The 24,166-nt window shown below is 45.5% G+C and overlaps 1 protein-coding gene across 1 annotated transcript; it reads right to left on the reverse strand.

Moving 5' to 3' along the window:
• Window positions 1–3,619: 3,619 nt before the first annotated feature.
• On the reverse strand, window positions 3,620–5,491 carry LOC120838273 (piggyBac transposable element-derived protein 2-like). Its single transcript, XM_040208117.3, has one exon. The coding sequence runs from the start codon at window positions 5,489–5,491 to the stop codon at window positions 3,635–3,637; it is 1,857 nt and encodes a 618-aa protein (XP_040064051.1). The 3' UTR covers window positions 3,620–3,634.
• Between the last annotated feature and the right edge of the window lie 18,675 nt (window positions 5,492–24,166).

Genomic DNA, 24,166 nt, shown 5'->3' on the forward strand with positions numbered 1-24,166 from the left:
CCATGAATCTTGACATAGGAGCCAGTATTGCGCTGGTCGCGGCTTGCACGGAAGAAAGAGAATTAAAAAGCTGTGCAAAAAAAAAAAAAAAAAAATCGTGTTACGGGATTTCATTTTCCTACAATCTCGTGAATCCTAAATGCTGCTGTGTGCTCATTTCATATCACGTTTCTAGAACGCGCGAGTTCTTGAAGCTTGCTTCCATCGGAATGAGAAAAGAAAGGCTGTGGAGTTTGATAATAATGCATCCGGTTTCGTATAGGCACTTAGAAGCTAACATATTTGTTCTATTTTAATATTTCTCCTATTACGTCCTTCTGGCGTTGCGTTCGGTGAAGAGTTTTTCATATTCCGTATCTTGTTTAATGAAAACTTCTTTAAGGGTCTAATTTGAGTTACCGAAGGCTAGTTCAAATAAAGAAAGCTGTATTTTCGCCCCACTGTTCCTTTAATTGCTTACACGCCGAGGTGGCGGGATAGTTAGCGAGTTCTACTTGTAAGTGGGTTTGTAAGGAGGTCGCGGATTTTACAGCTACTGCGTCGGACCCAATTAGATGAAGTCCGAATGCGTAAACGTCGGTGAGGTAACATTTGAGTGCACATAAAAAAACCATTCCTGGTAGAAAACCCTGAGCCTTTCGCTACGATGTATCCCGTTTCGTATGTGCTGATTTAAGATGTTTTATTTGTAATTTATTTTGATGTTGCAATTTGTCATTTATAATTTCCGAACCGGTTCGCGAACCGGAATAAATTTACCTGAACCTGAACCGTAACCGAACCCGTATTTTTTTCGGTTCGACACACTGATATATATATACTCTGTTTTAGGTTGTCAATTCAAATCCATTTCTTCTTTTTTCTTTTTTTTTTTTTTTTTTGTCATAACAACAACAAACAAAAAAAACGACTTTTATTAAAATATTATTCCAAGACGGCCATGAGCTTGGAGCTTGTCAATCCGAGGAACGCACGGATTGACATATCATTATTTGCAAAGAGTTACCACACCTTTGCGAAGAGGATTGCCGAGGCTGTCTATTTTTCTGACGGTATCTGTAACCGAGCATTGCCATGAATAGTAAAGATAATCCGTAACTCCAAGCCATTATATGTCTGGCGGTCTCAACGCTGCGGCCAGTGTTCAGGGGAAATTCTGTGACTATGCTGGGGGACATGTGCTCTCCGGACGTGCGCGTACCCGGCTTTTATTATTCTTTGTTTCTAAAACAAAGTTTGTGAACCGGTAACCTCCAGGGGAACCTCATTTTTGCAAAGTACACGTTCACGCGGCACTTGTGTGATGTCCACTGTCGCACCAACCCACCGCACCGTTTACACAGTGATGCCGCTGATCGACTCTGGATGGAGGAGGGTGAGTTCTTGGCTTCTTGATTTTGGGGAATGTTTACCGATTAACACTTTTACTTTCTTGAGAACTGAAACCTTTAAAACGTTAGAAAGGGAAGTGCTCTCCAGGCCTCCGGAGAGCACTTCCCTTACTGTCCTTTGGGACGTGAAAAATAGTTTTCTTTGAAACTTGTTGGCTGTTTAATCGTTCCACGAGCCGGTTTTGAAATAAACTTTGTCTGTGTGTCATCGTCAATCGGGAAAAGAGAGAAACGGCACCCATGAGAGGATAAAAAAAAAAAAAAAAAAAGAAATGATATATCTACAAGAAGGAAGAGATAGGAACGTGTCAGAAGCGATACAATAGGAGAAGAATTAGCAATAAGAAAAGCAAAACACTGAAGGCAGTTAAAGTGACATCAACACATTTATAGCCCGTTCCTGCTACCAAGTCTTTCCCCTCGGTGCCTCACGGAGCGTCGCCGCTTGATGTGATGATTAGGGATGTCGCGAACCACCCTAAGTTCGATTTCGAAAGGTTTCGATATTTGCGAAGCGAGCTGAAGTTCGATTTCGAAAAATTTCGATATTTTCGTACCAACCGAGGTTCGAATTCGAAAATTTCGCAACTTTCGATCACAGTGGAGTTTCGAATTCGAAAAGTTCGAAGCTTTCACGGTTTCTAAAATTTCGGATTCGAATATTTCGAATATTTTTTTTCTTCAGGTTCGATAAATTCGAAGATTTCAAATTTCTTTGGAAATAAAATTCGAAAACTTCGAACGCTTCGAATTTTTATAGACATGAAGGTCGAACAATTCGAAGATTTCGAATTTCTTTCTGTATAAAGTTCGAAAAGTTCGAATGTGTCGATACCCTTTTAACGCTAAATTAAAAAAAAAAAAAAAAAAAAAAAAAAAAAAAAACTTTGAAGATTTTGAATTTCTTTCTAGTCCAAGTTTTCAAAGTTCGAAGTCCGGTTTTCAAGTTCCTCCACAGTTTCAGTTTCAAATAACGTTTTCACGACTCACTGGTTTTCACAAAACCAAGTTTAGAAAAGTTAGGGTGTGATATCTAGATTCTGCGAAGTTGGTCAGGCAATTAAATGAGACGACGAGTATCCCGGATGTGCTGGAATATTTGCCAGAGCAGAGTGACGTGTGACCATAGATCAGTAATTGTGACCGCCAGCCCGGGGGGGTCTTTAACCTGCATCACGCAGTAGTGATCACACGAACACACTGTTTTACGAGACTCATCCAGTTCGAAACGGCCAGGGGCGAGCAGGAGGTTGAGGCTCAGAAAAACCTTGAAGCGACCTGGCAAACTACCTCGCCACCCCTTGCACGCTGGTAGTAATCCGATCGAACGCCGCCCGAGAGGCGCTGGCCAGCGCCCGAGTGGCGCTGGCCGAGTTAAGTTTGTAATTGTCCTGGAGGTTTATTTTCTGGGACGGAGGAATCGCTTCGCAAAAAGCCGACACAACTCGAGGTCGAGGAGCGTTCTACCATACAAGTGGCGTCGGAAGAGGAAAAAGGGGGGAAAAGAGGGTTAGGGGAAGGGGGAAGGTGGGGCTTCAGCTTCCTTCTTTCCCTTCCAGATATTTCGGACTGTTAAAGAAAACAATACGGGAAAGAGGGCGTGGTCAAGCTTATTTTAATCTAAAATTATTTATGCACATGTATGGCTACTGTCGCTCTTCACTGCATAAAAGATTGCGTAGATGGTCTTTGTTAGAAACTCGTTGTCAGAAGCCACTACTCGTCACATGCTTAGTGGTTCGGAAGTTCAAAGCTATGTCTTTTCGATCTAAATCCTGTGCCAATAGTAAAAAAAAAAAAAAAAAAAAGCGGGGATAAAAAATTGGAAAAAAAAAGAACTATCAAGAATTCGAAGTGTAGTATTCTTGCATATTCAGAGGTTCAGAACTTGGAAACAAGTTTTTTTTTTTTTTTTTTTTTTTTTTTTTTTTTTACCAAAATGTGTACAGGCTAAAAGAAACACGTCCCAGGAACGTGAAGCAAAAAAAAAAAAAAAAATGTTTTCTTTTAACCCTTTCGGCCCTGAATTTTTCATTTTGAGTGCAGATTTTTGTTAGTGTGTTTTATTATGTTTTTATGGGTCGAATAATACCCACCCAAAATTTGAGCCTTGTAGTCGATCTAATAACCGAGTTAGCGATATGGTGTCAAAACAGGACATCAGGGCTCAAGGGTTGTAAAATGAAAGTTGTCGGTGCTTTATTTACAAAGTCCGCAGGAGAGCTAACGAGGCAGAAATTGTATCAGTTCCGCAGGTGAAACGCCTTAAAGCAGTTTCTGGACTTGGTCAAGCACAAGTGAACGTTGCATTTGTCACACATGACTCGAGTTTTCCCAGTGCAGCGCTCCATCTTGCATCGTTGCTCCCTTGAGTCTTCGTGAACAGGCCAATGACCCATTTGATCGAACCTGACATCTTGAACAGGCCTGTTTTCTGCGAACCTCAGTTGCTTGGAAGGCTGCAGAGGAGAATCCGAGGGCCTCCCTCTCTTCCGCGACACAGGTTTGCTCTCAGCTGCTGACAGTGCCTCAATGACACCTAAGGTAAAGTCAAGTAGGTCGAGCTGTTTAGTGGGCAAGATAAGCTGCCTGTCAGCGTCTTTCCTGTACTCGAGCCAGGCGTTCACAACTGCCAGGTTCATGAAATGAAATATCATCCTGAGTGTCCACTTCCTCGACCGGATGGTCGTGCGATAAAGAGCTACAAGAAAATCCACTTTGTCGACGCCACCCATGCTGCGGTTGTATGCACCGACTACAGCTGGTCGTTTGATGTCGAGAAAACACTTGTCTGCTTTGCTCCACCGGCGAGCGGTGTCTTCGTTCTCCACAGCAACAAAGTTGGATGCCAAGGTCACCACCCTGTTGTCCATCCACCTCGTCACGACCACCTGTCCATCCCCACTCACGAGGCAATCAGATGAGCCACGTCCTTTCTTCTTGAGGTCCTTTTCGCTCATCAAGGGACATTTTTCACATCGGTTGGACCTTACTGTTCCGGCAGCAAATATTTTCTTCTTCAGCATTTCACGAAGCAAAGGCACAGACGTAAAATAGTTGTCAAAGAACAGCTTATGTCCCAAACCAGATGGAATGCGCTGAGCCAGTTGCAGAACTATTGCACCTGTGATACCAAAGTTGCACTTTAGGTTCTCAGCTAAGCTAGTTGTCGATCCTTGGTATGGAAGGAAGTCGTAGATAAGGCCAGATTCGCCACAAAGCATAAATATTTTCACGCCCCATGGGTTTGGCTTTCCCCTGATATATTGTTTGATGTCAAGACGGCCTTTGAATGGCACAATCTGCTCATCAAGGGAAAGGCGCTCCTCTACATCGAGCTCATTGCACCGTTTTTGAAAAGCATCCATTAGCGGCCTAACCTTCCAAAGGCGGTCAGTCGTGCTGGGGTTATTGACATCAACGATGTGCAGGTTGTTCCGCAGCTTCTCAAAGCGGTTGCGTGACAGTCCAGTTGACGCTACGAGAGCCGATTTCATGCTTGGCCTCCAGTACAGTCTCAACCTCGGATAGTGCAGAACACCCATGGTGAGGTGAAGTGCTACAAGACGCCTTATTTCTTCTTCATCGGTTTTGACTGAGCTTCCCTCCTGTAGCACCGAGTACTGGTTTGTTTTATTCACGAGTTCAAGGAACACACTTTTTGGAACATAACGTCTAAGATATTGATACGGGGACGGTATTTCCTCTTCCAATTCGGGCACTTCATGGAAGCCTCCTTGAAATGTTGAGTCTGGTTTCTGAAATGGTCTCCTTTTCCATCCACCGGATGTTCCGAGTCCGCACTCATCATCAGAGCTCTCGCTCTCACTGTCCGGTTGTGCTGGATCGGTCCCATGGAGCTCGACAGCATCGCCTTCTTCATCACATTCGCCCTCTACATCGGACAAATTTCCATTATCAAGGTCCTCAAAAAGCGCGTCTGTGGCTGCTTGGAGCCGCTGGTGCGAGTAAAACAACGGCGTTGGTATGGGCGCACCTGCGAGAAAAAAGAAACAGCTAACCAGAAACTCCGCGCCCGTCGTGAACTTAGTGGCAGCCATCTGCAACCACTGAGCCCTGATGGCGTCAAAATCGCACATGGTGAAAAAAAGGCACTAGGAAAAAACTACGCGCAACATCACACCAGTTCAAGCGCTGGTACGCTCAGGTAAACATGAAAAGTGCTATATATAAATTGGAACGCATCTATTCTAGGATTTATTTAGTTATAATAAATAAAAAAACAAGCTCACCTGGCGCGCGGCTCGCCATGCTTTCGATGGAGATTCTTTTTCTTTCTTGGCGCCAGCGCGATACCATCACGTGAGTACTGATGTCGATGGCAGGAGGCATTCCTAAAGACTGGCTCGGGAAAAAAATTGACAGTTCTGGTTTCGTTTTTAAAGTGCCAGGACGAATTTTAACTTGTGGCGTCAATTGACACCGCTAGGGCCGAAAGGGTTAATGACGTGCTGAACTTGAACACTATTAGAAATCTTCTCCCATGAGTTAATTTATTCCTTACCGTGAAAAAACAATAAACACATTATTTTGTATTCTGCAGATGGCAATGATATGTACTGTCTGTGGTGTTAATTTAAATGCGATACCTCAAACAACTTAGACGAAAATAAATATCAAGTTTAGGGCATAATTGCATGTAGATACAAGTTTGAAACTCACGTTGAATAACAATAATCACATCTTAAGACGGCACTTACCTAGGCTATACATAGATCATTCTTAAAAAGTATAACATATCTACCATAAATAGCTTCGGCTACAGCGCGCTTCAAATCTGGCACAAACGATAATCGTCAAAAACCCGTCGTCCTTCCTCGCCCCTTCGGGAATTTATTTCTTTAAAACTAAGCATGCCAGAACATTGAAACAAACGGCATTGTCTTTCGTAAGGAACGCAGCACCGCGTGTAAAAGTTAAAAAAAAAAAAAAAATTACGAATGTACCTTACTGCTTTGAATTCAAATGAAGCCGTCCGCCGGTCTTTCGAAGTTCGACGAACGTCGAACTTTTACCCTAAAAGTGCGAAGTTCGTCGAACTTCTGACTTTTCAGGATTCGAAAGTTCGAAACTTTTCTATTTCTCTTGATAAATAAGTTCGAAAGTTCGAAAATCATCGAATTTTTTTGGTCAGTCAAGTTCGGAAGTTCGACAAGCATCGAACTTTGCAGCACAATAAGTTCGAAAGTTCGAAAAAGATCGAATTTTTTAGCGTAATAAGTTCGACGGTTCGAAAAGCGACGAACTTCTTAGCTTAACAAGTTCGAAAATTCGACTTCTGTCGAATTTTACGATAGAGACAATTCGAAAAATCGAAATCTTTCGAACCTTTCGAACCAGTTGATTCGATCATCGAAACTTTGATGCGAAAAAAGTTCGCGGCATCCCTAGTGATGATGCAGAAGCCGGTGTCTCGTACTCCCCCTGGGGTTGTTCGCAGCAGGCGTCGCCGACCGTAGCGGCTGGTCCTCCCTCAGAGCTCATTCACACTGGAAGCGGATCCGCGTTCGCAAAGCGGTTGCGAACGCGTTTGTATAAGGATTCAGTACAATTGCACGCGCACACGATGACATCAAATGCGCGTGCAATTGCACTGGATCTTTATACAACCGCTTTCGCAACCGCTTCGCGAACGCGGATCCGCTTCCAGTGTGAATGGGGGGTCAGAGCTCTGGTCGTCAGAGTGCGTCGCGGCCCGACCCTGGCTTTCACCGGTGCTTCTCTTCTCACGCTCCGCCGTTATCTGGAACGCGCTCGTTCCCTTCCTCTTCTTCCACCCGTAAGAATCGTCACAGGAACGTCACACTGTGCATACTTATGTGGTTGGAGGACTTCCATTTTTAGTTATAAAGTTAGACAGGATGATGATCATAAAATGTTTTAGCTCAAATGTGCGATGTTTGAGCACTGATGAGTCTTATCAAAAAGAAAAGTGTTGAAACTTGACAAATATGGGGCTCCCTGCTGATGATTCCCAAGACACCTGAAACGTGTGTCAGCACGCTTTCAAAAAAGTAAGAAATGTACCAATCTATTTACAATATAAATTGCAGAAAACCATGTCAGCCAGGCAGGGGCCATGATCCTTCGAGCGCATTGCCGGGTAAATAAACGCACGAGATGAGCGAAAGATACTTCCTCCGCCGCTCGCTTACTAGCAGGTGTACTTGCACGCCATATAAATCAGTGTTGAGGACAAAGCTGGAGTCCACGAGATCAATCACATCTATTAGAGCCATTAGTGCGGGACACAGAGGAATAAAAAAGATGCTCTACCGTCAACGTAGACATTTGAAGGCAGTATCTCGCGAGATCATGAGGAATCGAGCGTAGAGCAGCAATTACACACACAAATCTCTATGCGGCGCAACCGAAACCGAAACCATTTTGCATACGAATAGCATTAAAGGTGAGCTCTATCGTGAATTTAGACGTTTAGACTATTTAAATGTCCTGAAAGATCGTGAAAAATTGACGCTAGAGGAACAGTTGTATTTTCAAAATATATTTATGCGGGGAGGCACTCACTTGATCGAATGACGTTTTAGCGAACGCCCACGTTTCATCGAACGACACTTTAGCGAATAGTCAGACGCCGCGAAGCGGCGTTTTCGGGTGGGCCAAGTGAGCTCATATTTTTGTAATGAGTTGCCGTAGACTGTCGCCGCGAAGCGGCGTAAAGCGCAGCGCGACGGATGGGTTAACGCGCGCCCCCGTTATTCGCTAAAACGACCATTCGCTCAAATGTCGCCTTTCGCTAAAATGTCATTCGCTCTTCTGATATGGACCCATTTATGCGGCGAAAGTGAAACTAAACTGGAACCTGAAAGGTCGCAGCCACATTCACACGCGGATAGCTCGATTTTGTACCGAGCGCTCCGCATTCTTAAGTAGTTGTGCCGCCGCTTCATGACGAAAAAGTGGCCGGTAAAGCCCCTCCGTGTTTCAAAAGTACCGCAAGGTGCGTCCCTGCACGAGGCTGGTGCAACGTGCAGCCCTTGGGAAGATCCAGAAGAAGATCATGGCGGCACAGCGCAGCACTGAGCTAGATTTCAGACGCCATGTTCTTCCCAGAAGTGGCGCGTGGCACGTGTCTCGAGCATTTCCACAACAATGAATGGCGCCACGTTTCCCAGGATAGAGGGGCTTTAGATACCGGCTCTGGATACCGGTAAAGCCCCTCTCGATACCGGTGCATTTCTGCACGAAGGGTGGTGGTGTGAAGCGTCTCAAGTGTTGTGCGCGAGAGCGCGGGGCACGAGAGCGTCTCGTACTACGCGTGCTCATGCAGGACGCACGCCTACGCGTGGTGCCATTGTGCGCCGCCCGATGGCACCAGGCGCAGGGTACCGGCTGCAGGTACCGGTAGAGTTCCTGTATAGGCTCCCTACGGGAGCCAGAGTTGCGCGTTCATGCATGGCATGTGAATACAGCTCCTCACGTGACTGAATTCGGCGAATAGCAGCGCCGCGCGTTCGAGGCGCGCGGCGCGCTCAAAAGCCGGGGAACGTATGCGCCGGGGCGCGTGCAACGTCTACTTTGCTGCACGACACTTGATACGGCTCCTCACGTGATCGGACCTCGGCGAATAGCGGCGAGGGCGGCACGCGGCACGTGGAATCAAGCGCGCAACTCTGGCTCCCGTAGAGAGAGTACACAGGAACTCTAGGTACCGGTAAAGCCCCTTCATGTTTCAAAAGTAGCGCAACGTGCGTCGATGCATGAGGCACGTGCACCGTGCAGCCTTTGGGGAGATCATGGCGGGACAGCGCAGCACTGGGCTGAATTTCAGACGCCATGTCTTTCCCAGAATTCGCGCGCGGCACGTGCCTCGAGCATGTCTACAACAATGAATGGCGCCACTTTTCCCAGGATAGAGGGGCTTTTTAGTACCGGTTGGGTGCCTACATGTCTAGCAAAAGCGCGCGTGTGTATGAAGGCACTCGAGGTACCGGTAAAGCTCCTCTATCCGAAGAAAAGTGGCGCCATTCATTGTTGTGGAAATGCTTGAGACACGTGCCGCGTGCCACTTCTGGGAAGAACATGGCGTCTGAAATCTAGCTCTGTGCAGGGTCGCAAAACTCGTCAAACACAAAGTTGGGGCCGTAGTTCGCAAAGCGTGCTGATTGGACTCTCGCGACGATGGCGTCACGCGGGACAAGATGGCAATCAGCTCTCTCGGTGGTCAAATTCCAGCGAGAATGTGAAACACAAAGTCGTAGCGAGCTTCTTCGGAGCGCGCGCACGCAACACCGAGGGGCCAGGCGATTGAACGGCTGCACTGATGACGTCGCTCCCGTGTGTCCCTACATCCCTACGCCGGGTTAGAATCAGAGGCTGTTTTTCATCATGCATAATCCATAATACATAATTATACCTAGGCGGGCTGTAAATACTCTGAACTTTCTCGTCGGAAGATCGTTGTTTGTGGAAGTTATTGGCGACGACAAAGTGACGTTTCACAACTTCGGGAATGAGTTATTTGGGGCCAAAATCTTCGCTTCGGAATCGAGGCGAAGATTGAACTTGGTGATACTTTGGGGCCGTGCGCGGTGTACGCGGCTTTAGAGCTCATCTTCCGGAACTGTCACCAACGCTATCCGGGGTCACCCAGGGGCCGTATGTGGACTGACGTCGGTAGTGTTTGAGAGAAGAGGGGGTGGCGAGGGAAAACCTGAGGAAGGGAAATAAAGAAAAAAAGGTGACCAACTCACACATACACATACAAAAATGGGAGTCAGGAAGGCCCGTGGAAATTGCTTGGGAGTAGGGAGAGGGAGAGAAAAGTGAAATTTTTGGAACGGAGCTCTCAAGCACCCGTTTCGGGCTTGAGCGGCGTCGCCGTCGGCATAACCGCGCGTGTTGTGTTATGGGACGTTTCCCCGCTAAATTTAGCGGTGAAATTGACGTCACGTGACCTCAACACCAATTCAGTTTCCCCGCTAAATGGGAGGAGAGCAGGAGAGGAGGAGGGGAAGGTACGGAGGAAGGTGGAAGCAAATACTAGGGGGAATACATTCCACTCCTCTCAGATACAATAGCCTCGGCGTGGACAGGTTTTCTGGGCTTGGAGAGAGCCATCTATCGTCGTGGAGGTCTCGGCTATCGGGCGGTAAATGATGATATTGATGATCGTTGTTCTACATACCAAATTCATTGTTGTGGAAATGCGCGAGACACGTGCCGCGCGCCACTCCTAAGAATAACATGGCGTCTAAAATCTAGCTCAGTGGTGCGCTAAATACTTTGCTGCGCTGTGCCGCCATGATCTTCCCAAGGGTTGCACGTGCCTCGTGCATCGACGCACCTTGCGCTACTTTTGAAACATGACTTTCGGTGGAATCAGAGACGACACCGCCGCGGCCACCGCGAACATCCACGTGCACCTGCGCGTGGACTGACGCGGACCTCCACACCGTCACGGCTGGATTCGGCGCTCTAGGCGTTCTGTCTAATGCAAATGAGCAGAGTGGAATGCGTTTCCCCTAGTAAAGTATTTGGTGGAAGGGCACTCCTTCCCCTCCTCTTCCTCGAGAGCTGCGCTCTAATTCGACGTTACATAGAACTGTAAACGTACTTCATTTTTTTTTTTTTTTTGTAATTATAACTTTCTGAATTGCTATGGCCAGGGGGTTAGGGCGATACCCCGCCCCCCCCCCCCCCCCCTTTACACCTTTATGCCCCTTGCTCCCCCTTTCGACGCCACTGGGGGTGTGTGTGGGGGGGGGGGGCAGTGACCCCCTCCCCGTCCTCCTGTTTCGACGACCCTGCTGGAGGCGTTCCAACTGAGCGATGACGAGGAACAGCACAGCGTGTAATCTTCGAAATAATGGTTCTAGAGATTCTGAAATTGAAACGGTTCGCGTTCCATGAACTCACAAGCGGCCATGACAGACTTCCAAGCGAGAGGCTCGTGCCAGGGCTCGTATGCAGGCGCGTTCAGTGACGTGCTTTTATAGGGAGTATTCACTGGCGGCCATAGCTGTGTGCGCGAATGCTGAGCGCGAGCTGACGGCGAGCTTCCACAGTTCTTTTGCAACGTGCATTCCGCACCATCAAGACTGCCGGTGTTAGCAGCCTATTGATGTGAGTTCCTCCTGAGCATGCGCTCTAAACAGTACCCACAAATATGGCGTCCAGTGAATACTCCCTATGTTCATACCTTTGACGTCATGGTCAGGATTATCAATTGTGAACGACAAATCGGATGATGCCTGTTCAAGTCGACGGTGACAAGTTTGGTTATGTGCGATGAAAGCTTGCTGTCTTCGCGTACTCGAAACATCACCGTCAATATTGCCAATCTGACATGACTCTTATTACCGTTAAAGAACGCATAATTAATCCCAGTTTGGCTAATCTTTGAAAGTCTAGCATAAAATTATTTTATCCCGCCGATGGGGGAGACAACTGCCCGGAAGCGAAATCCGTCCAAAAGTGGACAATGCTACTCGGCTGGTTGTGACCTAGCCACGTAGGGCTACACTTTGATGGCCGAAATAAATTAAAGTAACGACAGGGACGCTTTTTAGTAAATGCTGCTTTATCGGCGGATATAAGAACGATATCAGACTATCACCTTCGACGGTGTTGATTTTAGAATGCAATGGACCTTTTCCGAGAAACGTTCTGCGCACGCGCGAGCGCCCGATGCCAAGCGGCGGAAGTCGGAACAAAAAATCGAGGAAATTCGGAAGGAGGCTGTATATCAGCGAGTAGAACACGTAACTGCAGCATATATATAATTGTGTTACACAAAAAAAGAACGTCGACGGAAAGGAAAGCACGACGTTTGGGTGGACGTCACGGATGCCTTCGTTGGGCAGGCGCCGCTGCTCAGAGAGCGAAGAAACTGGTAGCGTAGCTCCCATTATCAATTGGTAGCGCAGGTAAGTCACTTCCTTGATTTTTAGTTCGTGCAGCCGCCGCCTGGTGCCGTCGGTATGTGGAAAAGGTCCATTGCCCAAGCCTCCATTAAGCATGTCGGTCCATAGCCTCCTCTATACGGAGAAAGCCTGGCACGTTGCGAAAAAAAGTGGCCGTCGAAAGTAGGAGAGGAGGGGCGGGGAATCGGGAGCGGAGGGAACTAGGGAGGCTCAAGTGGAGGGGAACATTTTGCTAGCGCCACACAAGAGCGAGCGGCCAAACGCAGAAACAGTTTTTTTTTCCCCTCTTTTCTTTTTGGAATCGCGGAGAAGAGAAACTCAACGTCAACCCTTTCCCTTCGCCGTCCCTGCGTCCGCGTCTCCGCAACGGTCCCGGTCGTTGGTGACGAAAACACAAAAACAAACGTGGTTCGGGGAGCGGCCGCTCATGACCCAAGCGCTCGCAGTCTAGCTCTGCCCTTTCTGTTCTGCGCTACCATATTGGTCACCGCTTCGAGCGCTCCTCCTCTCCTTTTTTTTGCGGCCGCGCGCCCTATGGCTCCGCCGTCGATGTGCCAGTCGGTCGCAGCTGATAATCTTCGTCGTGACGTCACACGTGTGAATCACGGTTGTCTCCGCGCGCTCTCTCGTGCTGCTCTTGTTCGGCGCCTAGGGAGTGCTAGGGATTTGTTGCCCCTTGAATCAAAAGCGTCACGAGGATACACAAATTTGCGGGTTTGTGAGAAAACAAAAATTGGCGGTAATTAATTTCTCGGCTCCTCCCTCCACTATGTCATAACACAAAGAAAGTTGTGTTTGACGTGTTTAAGCGACCCAGCGATGTGCCGCTATGATCTTCCCAAGAGCATGCACGTTCCACGTGCCTCGTGCATCAACGCAGCTTGCGCTACTTTTGAAACATGAAGGGGCTTTAGGTACCGCGGTGAAGCTCACCTATCCTGGGAAAAGTGGCGCCATTCATTGTTGCGGAAATGCTCGAGACACGTGCCGCGCATTACTTCTGGGAAGAACATGGTGTCTGAAATCTAGCTCGGTGCAGCGCTGTGCCGCCATGATCTTCCCAAGGGCTGCACGTTGCTCGTGCCTCGTGCATCAACTACTTGCGCTACTTTTAAAACATGAAGGGGCTTTAGGTACCGGTGCCACCGGCGTATGAACAAGTGGCATGCTATCGATTTTCTGTTCGGCACACCTCCCCTTATAGCCACCATAACCGAGACATCCTTGGAAGGACTGACTTTGTCGTGGTCTTTTATCATTTCACCGCGGCGCTAATCTTGGTACAGATCAGTTCCTAAACTCTAACCGCCGAATTCAGGAACCTCACTCAAACTACACTCAAACTGAAGGGCCCCTCCACTTCCTCGAGGACGGCGCGAGGGCCGGCGCTGGCCAATCGCGAGGACGGATCCGCCGTCGCGATTGGCCAGCGCCGGCCCTCGCGCCGTCCTCGAGAAAGTGGAGGGGCCCTTCAGTTTGAGTGTAGTTTGAGTGAGGTTCCTGAATTCGGCGGTAAATCCACCCACTATTTTTTTTTTTTTTTTTTTTTTGCAATGCCATTTTTTTCTGTCTTCTCTTTCACGAATTTCTTACTCCTTATAGAATAAAATATACGCGACTGTTTTGGTTTCTGTGTTGTTATGTTCACTGTTGAAACACTGCTAACGATGCCACGCACCCGATCGAGTCAAGTGAGTTCGTCTCACTTGAAGCCAAGTGTGTTCCTCAGGAAGAAGCCGCGTGGCACACTCCAGAGATAGGGAGTTCTCGTAGTAATGGGCAGAGCGTAAGGGCCCAAGTGAACTGGTGTGTATCAAACATTTTAGTGAAAAACCCGAGACTGAGGTATTGACACACAACGACAAGGAACAGAAGGACAACGTCTCTTATTGAGATGGATGGCATGGATGGATGAAAACGTTTATTGGAAAAGAACTCCGATGACCGAAGTCATCGCAACGCGGTGACCTTGTGCTCTGGCGTCGTCTTTTGGGGAAATCGGGGAAGGGGGTTTAAATGACGTTCTCCTTCTCTTCCTTGTCGTCGCCTGTCAATACCTCAGTTTCGGGTTTTTCACTAAAATGTTTAAAAAAAGTTTCGTAGATCGTTTTCGCCGTCTCGCAGCGCTCTCCGCAACCCGCTACAATGTCCGGAACTCTACAGCCAAGGCCATCGGCGCGCAGACGCAGTAGCGACTTCTTCGTTGCGGAGGGCTTAGCGGAGGGGGAAACGCGGTCTACGAAAACTCCCTAATAACACTAAAGGCGAAGTGCACTAAATTAGCCCGTCTGACAGGGTATGATATGGCCACTCCGTGCTTTGACTTTGCGCGTGGTCTTCTCGCTTCCTACCAACTCCATCCCAGGAGGACGTCTGCGATGTGGCGCCATCAAAATATTTCGTCACCAATAGGCGACGCTGTCTTGCACTGCGAGAAAACTTGCGAGACGAGTTTCGTTGTCGACAAATTTATTTATTTATTTATTGAACCTAAATGCCCCAAATAAAGGGTATTACGTGAGGGTATACGTACAATATTTAAAAGTAAAAAAAAAAAAAAAAATTCTTCGATGAATGCCCTGAAATGAGTGGGGTTGGAGTGGAGCACGGGAGTCGGTGGGCAAACCGTTCCAATCTTTTGCTGCCTAACAAAAAAATGAAAAAAAAAAAAAAAAAAAATCGCAGTGCAGTGAGCGGGGGGGATAGACAGCTCAGAATTCCTGATGACTGATGCGACATGAAACGTGGTGAGCTGGTGCGATAACAGAGCTGCCAAGTGACGAGTGATAAAACTTGTGAAAAGGGCAGAGCCTGGAAATTTTGCACCGTGATTCGAGGTTAAGAAGATTAGCTTGAGATTGAAGTGCGGTGACACTGCTATGATATGAGTAGTCTGAGTAGATGAATATTGCTGCGCGATTTCGCACGGGTTCGAGTGTTTTAGTATAGGTTAGATTGATGTCCCATACATCAGAGACGTATTCTAGTTTGGATTGGACTAGTGAGAGAAATGTCGTAGCTTTACCGATGGAGGAGCTAGGTCGCGACGTAGAAAGCCAAGGACGCGATTCGCGTCATTATAATGTTCGTTCTGTGAAATGACCAAGTTAGATCGTTTGAAAAGGTAATGGTATTTATATGAAGGTACAGGGGATATGAGTGAACCACAAATGACGTACAGTAGGAGTTGGGTAAAATTTCCTGCGATGACAAGAAACGAGAGATGGAGCATTCAAAGAGATTAGCCATTGAGCACACTCCTCGATATGGCAAAGCTCAGAATGCAGGGCGTGAACGTCAGTGCCGTTATTTATAGGACGATAAACGCAATCGTCTGCGAATAAGAGTACGCGTGTTGTCGAGGACAATTCATTGGAGGACATCGCACATGTTTTCTTAAAAAGCAATGTCCATAGACCATTTTACACATTTTCAAGGCTTTAGTCGAACTCGTCTCGACAGGGCCTACTTTTCGCTCAACATTGTTTCGTTATGCTATCATTATTCCGTCTTGCCTGTTTCTTTCAGCGATCACGCTTTAGTCAGATTCACTATTGGCGACAGAGTAAGAAAGCCAACGTGGAATTCGTCGCTTTGGAAGATGAACAGTGGGGTCTTGTGAACGATGAAGCATTCAGAGAAAAAGTAGAAGACTTGTTCAGAAAGTTGCATGAGGATGAACTGACAATATGGGGTTGCGCTGGGAGTAGGGTGATCCGTTTTGGCCGGGACGGCCCCATTTTTGAGGTCCACCTCCTGCCCTCCCTTCTTTTTATCCCAAAATAGAATCATGTCCCGTATTCGCAGGAGTACATAGTTTCGAAATTGGCACCAAGCGAGTAGAAGCAAACCGAAACTACGCCTATTCGTTACAAGTATATTTTACAAAAATAACCGTTGCTACTTTGAATTATTTACCCAGAGAGTAAAATTTAGAACTGTTCTTGCCCGCAAACGGTTTCTCTCGCGAAGACGCGTGTCTAGAAATATTTTTTGAGTTACTGGATATAGCACGGATCTGAATATAGCACACATGTTGAGTTTCATAAATTTTTTTTTTTCAATCTCCAAATTTAGTACCCCCCCCCCTCTCCCTCTCCCCCCCCCCCCCCCCCCCTTTTTTCCGCTGGGATGTCCCCTTGAGGAATATGGTCACCCTAGCTGGGTGCCTTTTAAAGATGTAAAGCTTACTGCCATTGAAAGGAGCAGTATTATTAATTATCAAAAAGAGAAAGAGCTACGGAACCAGCTGAATGTTCTTTTTATTTATTTATTTATTCATACTGCCGGCCGCCGTACGGCAGCCAAGGTAGGAAGGATACATCGATCAAGTTATGCGAAAAAGCAACCACAAAGTGTGATAGCGCAGCAAAAAAGGCAAAAGAGAAAAAAGAAAAAAGAAACACTTTACATGTTTAATTAGGGGCACTCGCCGAGTAGAAAAATATTCTTTTAAGGGGTATCAAGGCCTGAATTCTCAAAACTCTGGTAATTCGTTTATCAAGGCTGGAAACAATGTCAAACAATTTAAAGAGACAATTTGTTCGGGTAACGCGCATTGCGGGCATGGATAGTACGAGGAAAATAAGAGTATCTGTAACAGTCAGTCCTGCACTTTATTTCAGTGATTGATTTACTGCGTTTATTTCTTGTGACCCTAGATGTGTTGAAGTGAAAGCAATCTTGATAATCTAAGTTGTAGTTCCCATTTATTAGATTAAAAATAAATTTCAGTCGATTTATCTTCGTTTTCGTAAAAGCGGAAGGCCGGCCTGTACATGTAGCTCCGAAATTGAGGTGTTTCTGCCATACTTATTAAACATAAATCTTAATGCCTTCTTCGGAATCCTTTCTAATATGTTAATATTACATTTTGTGTAAGAATCCCAAACAGCGACGGCACACGCGAGTACAGATCTAACAACCGTTTTGTACGCGGTTAGTTTCGCTTTGCTTGACCTGGGGGGCTAAGCTTGGCGCGGCGAGATCGAGGCGAGTTCTCCGCCAAACTCGCCGACCGCCGCGATTGGTCGGCGCCGTGCATGACGACACGCGCCGACACTCCCTAGATCGTGACGTTAAACGGAGGGTTTGAGGCGGTCGGAGAGTTGCATATTCGGAACTCGCGGCGAGATGCGGTGACGTCACTGTGTCGTGGCAGAAGCCGCCGCGGATAGGAAAAGCTTGCCGGCTCCGACCTAGGCGAGTTTGGGCGAGTTGGGCGCGAGATCAGGGAGAAGCGTCCAAAATGGCAGCGTTTTCGTTCGTGTTTTGCCGCCGGCATAGGTATTTAAACCACGCCAATCTGTTTGACATGAACGACGTTCATTTTCAACAACACTATCGCCTCTCGAAAAACGTGGTAAGGTGGCTGTGCGATGAACTGCGTGGCGACCCGGGCTTGAGGCGATGGAGCCGTGAATGAACCGTCGCCCCCGTCGTGAATCCTACATCCAATTTCTACAAAGTGAATCCTAGAAACAAATGTGTTTTTACGGCAATCTGCAACCAGGAACGCAATTTACCATTACCTACAGGATTTTACATGGGTTGCTGTGCTGCGTAGATGCAAGATAAACGCGCTTGATAAAATTCAAACTAAAACAGATGATAGAAGAAAAGCAATATACATTAATGGCGCAGACTAACTGTGTAATTTCTTTCTCATCTTTCTCCCTCCACACCGTATTTTGACAAACAAATTGGCCGTTAGTTGTTTATACAGCAGGAGAACATGCCAGAGCATTGCGACATTGTCACCTACTGTAGATAAGCAATTTAGCCAGTGCAGTATGACTGCTAGCTATAGGGTCTTTAACGTGCACCACGTAGTAGTGATACACGACCGCATGCCGGTACGATACTCATCAACATCGAAAAGAGCGGGGGTGGGGGTGAATCCACGATCCTGGGTTCTGCAGCGCGAGCTTTCGCTCCACGTGCACCATTATGAAAAAAAAAATATATATATATATATATTGTGGGTGCATGTGTGGCGGTGTGGGGGGAAAAAGATGAGAAAGAAATTACACAGTTGTTAGTCTGCTCCATTCCTGTATGTTGTTTTTCGTCTATACTCTGCTTTAGTTCATATCTTTATCAAGAGCGTTTTTCTTGCATCTACGTGGCGCAGCAAACCATCACAATGTCTAGTCAACTAGCCCACATCCAAGCAATGTTTGTATAATTAGCATCCCTGCTGTTACCTATTCTTATTTGTCATTTACGATTTAAATAAAAAAAATTGGGCTGTATGTATGTTGATACTGCCTAAAACTTGGTCTTTCTCAACGGGGAAGATTCTCCCAGCTGTAGATGAGAAATTTAGCCATGCAGTGCCGTACAACCGCTAGCCTGGGGTCTTTAACGTCCCTCCCGCAGTAGTGTTACACGACTGCACGCCCGTACGATGCTCATCAACATCGAAACGGGCAAGGGTGGGGATTGAACCCAGCATCCTGGGTTCTGCAACGGACCTTTCGCTCGACGTGCTCCGAGCTGGTGTGCGCTAGCCCAGCCGGCCACCGATCCCCCATTTAAATAAAATAAAAACCCTTCACTGCGGAGCGTAGGGAAAATTCGGAGCTACGCTGGGGAACTCGCCGCCGCCGGGGGGGTCGGAAATGTAAGAGGGGGAGTGGGAAACTAGCCGGGGCGGAGTCAAAAGAAAGAGGAAAAATAAAAATACGTCACTTCTACTCGAAGACGTAGCGGATTTTATTAATGAGAAGATAGACAATAATAAAATTGTACTTGCCTTATTTTTAGACTTAACTAAAGCGTTCGATACAATAGATCATGATATTCTACTAGATAAACTAGAAAGTCTGGGATTCCGAGGACCGTTCCTTAGATTTTTCAAAAATTACTTTACCAGCCGAACACAGAAAGTAAGAATTAGCAATAGTATAAGCGACACCATCAACCTCACCTGCGGTGTACCCCAGGGATCGGTATTAGGCCCAATGCTATTTAATATATACATGAATGACTTTGCTTCTTTGCCTTTAATATCAAATATATATCAATATGCAGACGATACCGCTTTAGTTCTAGCAAACGAAAATTATAGTTCTGCGGCGTCCGCTTTACAAGAAGACATCAAACAAATAATGAACTGGTTTGTAAAAAACTACATTTTTGTAAATGAAAACAAGACTACTTTAATGTGCTTCAGAACCCATCAAAAGCGTATTCACCTCACCAAACCCATATTTTTACATTCTGCGGAATGCACGAATTGTTGCTGTCCACCACTACCATACGCAACAGCAACTAAATACCTAGGAATTTACTTTGACGAACATTTATCCTGGAATTTGCATACGGATAACCTAATAAAGCAGTTGAGGATGATTTTATCCAGTCTTGGGTAGTAACGCGTTACTAGTAACGCGTTACTGTAATTTCGTTACTTTTTTGGTAACTTGTAACTGTAACGAGTTACTTTTTAAAAATGTAACTTGTAACTGTACTTCTATTACTTTTTCTGAGGTAACGATGAAAGTAACGACGTTACTTTTGTCGTTACTTTCCAGTGTTTTATGAATAATTTATCACTGAACGAGGTGCAATTTAGCCATTCATTGCACTTTCCAAATCGTCTATTCCGACATTTGGAGTGTCAAGTTGGCATTGCACAAAGTTGTGACTACGTTCTTTCTCGCGAGTCACTACCCGAATATAGCCACGTGTAGATTTCATGAAAAAAAAAAATATCTAGTTATCTTTAAGCATGCGCTTGTACTTTGTGACTGAACACTTACATTTTAGTGTCTTGAAGCACTATCTATGTTGTGGTTTTTCTTTTCTCTGTGCAAACGCTCTTTAATCGGGTGAATCAACCGTGAAACAACAATACACGTGGAGTGCACTGCGCATGTCTCGTATTTCGATTAGCGCCACTACTCCGTAATGCGCATGTTTCGTATTTTGGTTTGCGCCACTACTCTGGCATGGAAACTTTCAAACACTAAATTCGAGAAGCAACTGCTGCTAAGTTACAATATGAAGTAAAAAGCGTACTTTTTAATTTTATGCAATAAAACGTTGTGAGGGGCGTTTTCTAGTTTCTTTCTCATTTTTTTTGTGTTATAGAAAAGTAACTGAAAAGTAACGTCGTTACTTTTTAAAAGTAACTGTAACTGTAACGAGTTACTCTTTTGTTGCGGTAACTGTAACGGTAACTTCGCTACTTTTTTCTGAAAGTAACTGTAACTGTAACGAATTACTTTTTAAAAGTAACTTACCCAAGACTGATTTCATCTTACTTATACAGACTTCGTAGTCACGCGGACGTCACATTAAGGAAAACAGTTTACCAAATGTTAGGTGAATCAAAATTGAGGTATGGTATAACAATCTACGCATTCTGTTCGAACACCAAAAAGCAAAAAATTGATAACATGATAAAAAGAATGGTAAAGAACGTCACTTATGGAACCCGGCTCGAGCACATCCCATTCGAAGAACAGCTTATCGAACTTAATCTTCTGGCGATAGGTAATCTGAGGAACTATACAATCATCACGTCAAACTACTTCACGACCGATTACAAGACAAAGTCAACCAGACAAAAACAGCTTAGGAGGACCGAGAAATATGATATTCCTAGAGTATATACGAATTATGGAACACGATCAAGAAGTTATTATGTCCCGAATCTCTTTAACCAACTTCCTAGCAATTTGCAGGAAATGCAATCGTTACGTACTGTGAAAAAAGAAATATTGAAATGGTGTCTAAGCAGTTCGATTTGATTTTGGAAGTGGGCCCTTGGATTTTATTCACAATCTCGCCTTGTCACTCATGTCAAACAATTTTGTCGCTTCTTTTTCTTCTTTTTTTTTTTTTTATTACTGATTCATGGCCGCTGCTTGTGTTGGTTTTTGTGTAGTGACTTTGCTGTTGAACATTTAGTTTCGAATATTTTCTTGTTGCTTTTGCGTTTCATTATCGGAATTCACGAGCAACGTCTACGGTATCTTTTTTACATATGTATATATTTTTCATTATTTTTTGTTTTTCGCTCGGATAGACATTTTCCGTGTTGAGCGTTACTTGTCGTTTTTGGTTACTGCTGCATGCGGTGTTTCTTCTTTTTACGCGGGATGAAGGTAACGGATATGATTGCACGACGCAAAGTTCAATCCGCGAAGTGTTCATGATTATTGAGCCACAGTACGCCACCCCACGGGTTCTTGAAATTTAGTTTTTGTTTTATTCTTGTTGTTTCTTTTTTTTTTTTTTCTGTAGTAAAGCGTTTTGGGGGGGGGGGGGGGGGGAGGGCGGGGGAGAGGGAGACTTGGACTGCCCGTTCTCACACACAAGCACACATGTGCTTAAGTGAGACGATTCTGGAAAATGTATTTTTGAAAGAAACCTGGAATAAACTATTCTATTCTATTCTATTCTAAGCTCCTCCCCTCCCTCGTGACGTGGCATCGGAGAGATTCCCGCCGGAGGCGAGCTTAGCCCCCCAGTCCTTCAGTCTCCTTTTTAAGGCCCATAATTTATTCATTGCCTTTCGGAAGATAAAGTCAATATGTGAGTTCCAACGCAGATCTGAAGTTATGATTAATCCTAGGTATTTTATGATTTATAAAAAAATTATATGAAAGTCTTAGATAGACGGTGGCAAAGCGTTAGCACTTCCCTGGTCGGGCCGCGTCAGACTTGCGGTAAGGAGTCGTGCTATCTCCAAAAACGTTCATGTTGCTCGAAGCATTTTAGAATGTTACGACGCCTTCGAGGGTCGTGTTGCAATGTTGCAACTATACCTAAAGAAGGCGTTTGATCGTGAGCCTCTTGATGCCCTGTTTTGCATTTTGAAACATGCAAAGGTCGGTTCTGTTATTTTAGATTGGTTAAGGATTGCTTACGCTGATTGTGCGACAGCAATTATTGTTAATAAGAATGTCACTGAAAGTGTCAAAGTCCACTCTTTTGTGAGGCAAGGTTGTCCTCTATCCACGTTGCTGTTCGCGATTTATCGGGTGCCATTTTGTTAAAGCTTCTTCATAATGAATCCATACGTGGTTTAAGGTTAGAGCCATCCGAAGTCAAAGTCATTTCTTACTGACAGTTCGTGTGAAGTTGTCAGAGCCGCGGCTTCCTTTTTGCGGACAAACGGGTTGTGTAATAAACTGGGGCAAGAGTGCAGGTTTCTGGCACGATAACTGGGCCACCGCGCCATGGATCTTTTTTTAACGTCCAGTGGACAACCTCACCGGCGATGCATTTCGGTGTGCCGCCCGAGCATTACCGAGAGCAAATGTGGAATGAAGAGGCTGATAGGCTGATAGGGCAACGACAAAGCGGAGGGTTGCCAGGTGTCGCGATTTATCAATCTTTGCGGGCGCCACTGTCTGCAATTTATTTTTGGTAGCGAAAATTTGGTACATTTTACAAGCGTTGTCTATGTCGCGCCTTACCGTGAAGTGACTGCACAGAAACTTTGCAGTTTTTATTTGGAGTTCGTGCTGGGAACGCTGTTCCCGTACAAAGTTTTTTCGCTCTGTTTGTACTGGAGGTCTGGGACTGTCCCACCTGTTTATCCGTCAGAGTGGTTAATGGTTCATTTTTTACGCGACCAGAATGATTTATTTTTGCAAGTTTCTGCAAGTTTTACCAACACGTTTACAAACTCCCCCAGCTTATAACTTTTCTACAGGTCCTTTTGCAAAATTATCTGCCTGAGTTTGTTGTGTCGTCCAGTGACCCAATATGTGCTAGTGTTCACGGCCTCATGCGAGAAGTTGTACTTTCCTTTCGTATGCTCAAGGTACGCTTTGCCTTGGAACAAATCGCAAGCGGCTGTATAAAGACTTTTATTTATTTATTTATTCATATTACCCCTAAAGGCCCTCGTGAGAGGGTATTACATAGGGGGGGTACATAAATCGCTCCAATAGGAACTAGTGCACATTGAACAACATATGAGAATACTAGAAAACAATCAATACACTTAATAATAAAAAGAAAATAAAGGATACACTCAAAAACGAATAAAAAAAGACATACACTCACTCATCACACTGCAATAAAGCTGAGTCAAGGTAAAAACAAAATAGTACACATTTGCTCTGCACGTTCCGGAAAAGATGAAACAACAATGTAAAACAGCAAAAGTTAGATGGCATCAGTATTTTGAATTTGTTCTTGAAACTTCGTGGTGTCTTTTTCTGAGGCAATGTGCGATGGTAGATCATTCCAATCAATTGTGGTACGTGGAATGAATGACCGGGAAAAGGCAGATGACTTACAGGTTATGCGTTTAACTTTGTAGGGGTGATCGCGGCGTGGAAAAATAACGGCAGGTGGCTCGAAGAAATCACCGTGAAGTGACGCGTGGTGGTAAAGTTTATGGAAAAGAGATAGGCGTGAAAGTTTGCGACGATGGAGTAGTTCGGGTAGCTCTGCTCGGCGTTTTAGTGCTGTGACGCTGGAATGACGTGAATAATCTGAAAATATGAAGCGAGCGGCACGATTTTGCAGTGATTCAATGTCGTTTATGATGTAAGCATGTTCGGGATCCCAAATGGCTGATGCATATTCTAATTTTGGACGTATTAGTGTGGAAAAGGCAAGTTTGCGTATGTTAGGAGGAGCCTGTTTAAGGTTACGCTTGAGAAATCCGAAAGAGCGGTTAGCAGCCGCCAGGGTGAGCTTTATATGGTAGTGCCATGACAGATCAGGTTGCAAATGAATTCCAAGATATTTATAAGTGGAGACGAGGTCAACAGTATTATTATTTAACACATAGGAGGTAGGAATCCGGGGTACGTGATTAGTAAAAGACATAAACTTTGTTTTAGAGCAATTTAGGGTCATTAGCCAGGAAGAGCACCATGCATTAATAGCATTTAG

This window comes from Ixodes scapularis, unplaced genomic scaffold, assembly GCF_016920785.2.
Source record: "Ixodes scapularis isolate PalLabHiFi unplaced genomic scaffold, ASM1692078v2 PGA_scaffold1__304_contigs__length_218370807, whole genome shotgun sequence".
Classification (NCBI taxonomy): Eukaryota; Metazoa; Arthropoda; class Arachnida; order Ixodida; family Ixodidae; genus Ixodes; species Ixodes scapularis.